Source organism: Charadrius vociferus, unplaced genomic scaffold (assembly GCF_000708025.1).
Source record: "Charadrius vociferus isolate BGI_N301 unplaced genomic scaffold, ASM70802v2 scaffold190, whole genome shotgun sequence".
NCBI lineage: Eukaryota > Metazoa > Chordata > Aves > Charadriiformes > Charadriidae > Charadrius > Charadrius vociferus.
In genome coordinates, this window is record NW_009646608.1 from 7210546 (window position 1) to 7212521 (window position 1976).

The 1976-nt window shown below is 67.1% G+C and overlaps 1 protein-coding gene across 1 annotated transcript in view; it reads right to left on the bottom strand.

Annotated features, from left to right (window-relative positions):
• The window catches only part of HAPLN3 (hyaluronan and proteoglycan link protein 3), a 7327-nt gene that overhangs the window by 3668 nt on the left and 1683 nt on the right, over positions 1-1976 (bottom strand). The window contains 2 exon segments of the mRNA XM_009887685.1: positions 504-535; positions 680-837. Coding sequence (XP_009885987.1) covers positions 504-535; positions 680-837 — 190 coding nt within the window.

Below are 1976 nucleotides of genomic sequence, written 5' to 3' on the forward strand. Positions count from 1 at the left end.
GCGGGGGGAGAGGGTGGGGCACCCCCCGGTGTAAGCCTCAAGCTCGGTTTACAGAGGCAGCCGAGCATGCAACCCAGCCGAGGAAGGGAGGAAGGGAGGAGAGAGCTCGGGGCTGCCTCCGCTGCCCCAGCACCGGACAAAGCTCGGCGGCACCCAGCCGGTCTGCCTGAGGACCCCCAGCTCCGATCCGGGACTGCCGCTTTGCACCGCTGATGCTGCTGGCGTTGACCCCATGCAACACGTTTCACTCCCAAACCACGTTTCCTGGGTGGGGGGAAGCCCAGCTGCCCCACGGCACTGGAGACCCCTCAGCTCTGGGTGCCCCCAGCACCCAAAGGTGCCCTGCATGGGGCTCACCCAAGGCGGCTCGCAGCAGGATTTGCCGGCTTGCGAACTTTCCCGGAGCCGGCAGAGGGGGCCCAGAAGCCGGGAAGCCTCCGGCAGCCCCTCTCCAAGCTTGGGAGGGATCTGACATCCATGCCCGCTGCTTAGACAAGGCTTACGAGTGCCTGCGAAGATGCCCCAGGACAAGGTCCTGTGGGAGAGCGGGTGCTGACCCCCAGCAGGATCCAATACCAGGTACGGCGGTGGTCTCTGGGGACCGGGGCACACAACGGGCTGCTCTCACCATGGGTTGCTCGCTCCCGGGCTCTCCCCTGTGGTCGGTGCCACTGCTCACCTTCTCATGGGGTGCAGCCCACTCTTGCCACCCACCGAGGTCTCCGGCATGGAGGGCGCGAGGTACACCCACTCGACGGCCAGTGCCACCCTGGGAGCCCGGTGGCAGCGGTGCGGGGCGCTGCAGGCACCGGCGCCCAGCAGGCACACCGCCACGTGCTGCCCACGCGTGGCAGAGCGGGCTTGAGGCACCGGCACCCTCACATCTCAGTTTGGGGGACACCAGCCCTGCCTCCCCCCTGTAACCCCAGTGCCTAGCCACCCCCCCCCGGAGCCCAGCACTGCGGTGACATACTGGGGGGACTGGGCATCCTCAACCGCAACGCCGGTGAGCATCGTGCTGCAGCACCCACCGTAGCGATGCCTGGCACATTCCGCGGGGATGCCCGGCATCCTCCATGGCCATGCCATCCCTCCCTGCCCTCCACGGCAAGCGGGGTGCCCGCCACCCCGGGGTGCCAGCCCTCCCATAGCCACCGGCTCCGGGGCCAAGCCCTACTCACGCTGGGTGCAGGCAGGCGTGCAGGCAGGCGTTCAGGCAGGCTGCAGGCAGATGCACTGTGTTTAGGGCTCTTGCAGGGCTGAGAGGAAGCAGCTCCAGGGCCTGCCTCTTAAAGGGAAACACACGCCTTTCCCAACCCCCTGCTCGCAGCCCAGAGCTGGGGTGGGTGTCCCCGGCCCCCCCGGCTCCCCCCAGCCTGCCGGCCATGCCCGGGCAATGGCTTCGCCGTGTGTCCGAAAGCTGCCTGTACGCTGCCCGCACACCTCAGCTGGGATGTACCAGCTGCCAGCATTGCCCCCAGCTCGGGGGGCAGAGCAGCAGGCAACAGGGTGCCCATGAGAGTCTGGTGGGACCCCCATGATGCTTTTATACAAAGCCCCGGTGATGCCACAAGTCCAATGGAGAAGAGCCATCCCTTGTCCCATGTCCCACCGGGTGGATTGGCTGTAGTGCCCAGGCAACGGTGGTGGTGAGCACACACGTGGCAGGAGCACCACGGGCATGAGCAGCTCGGGACGGGTGGGCTGTAGCGGGGGGTGGTCCATGCTTGGGATGTGCAGGCAGCGCCTGCCTGCTCTGGGGTCCAGGAAAGGCAGCTGAGCCACTGTGTTCAGCCTCTTCAGGGTCTGCCTGAGGCTGTGGGGGCAAAGCAGAGGCACAGAAACCACGGCAAAAGCTTTGGGGTGCCCGGTTGCACCCATCTGAGGGGGGCATCATCCCTAGACTTGGATGATGCCCTCCACGCCAGCTCCCACCGGCACACGGACACGCAGCCCCGGCTCCCAGAACCCCAGAT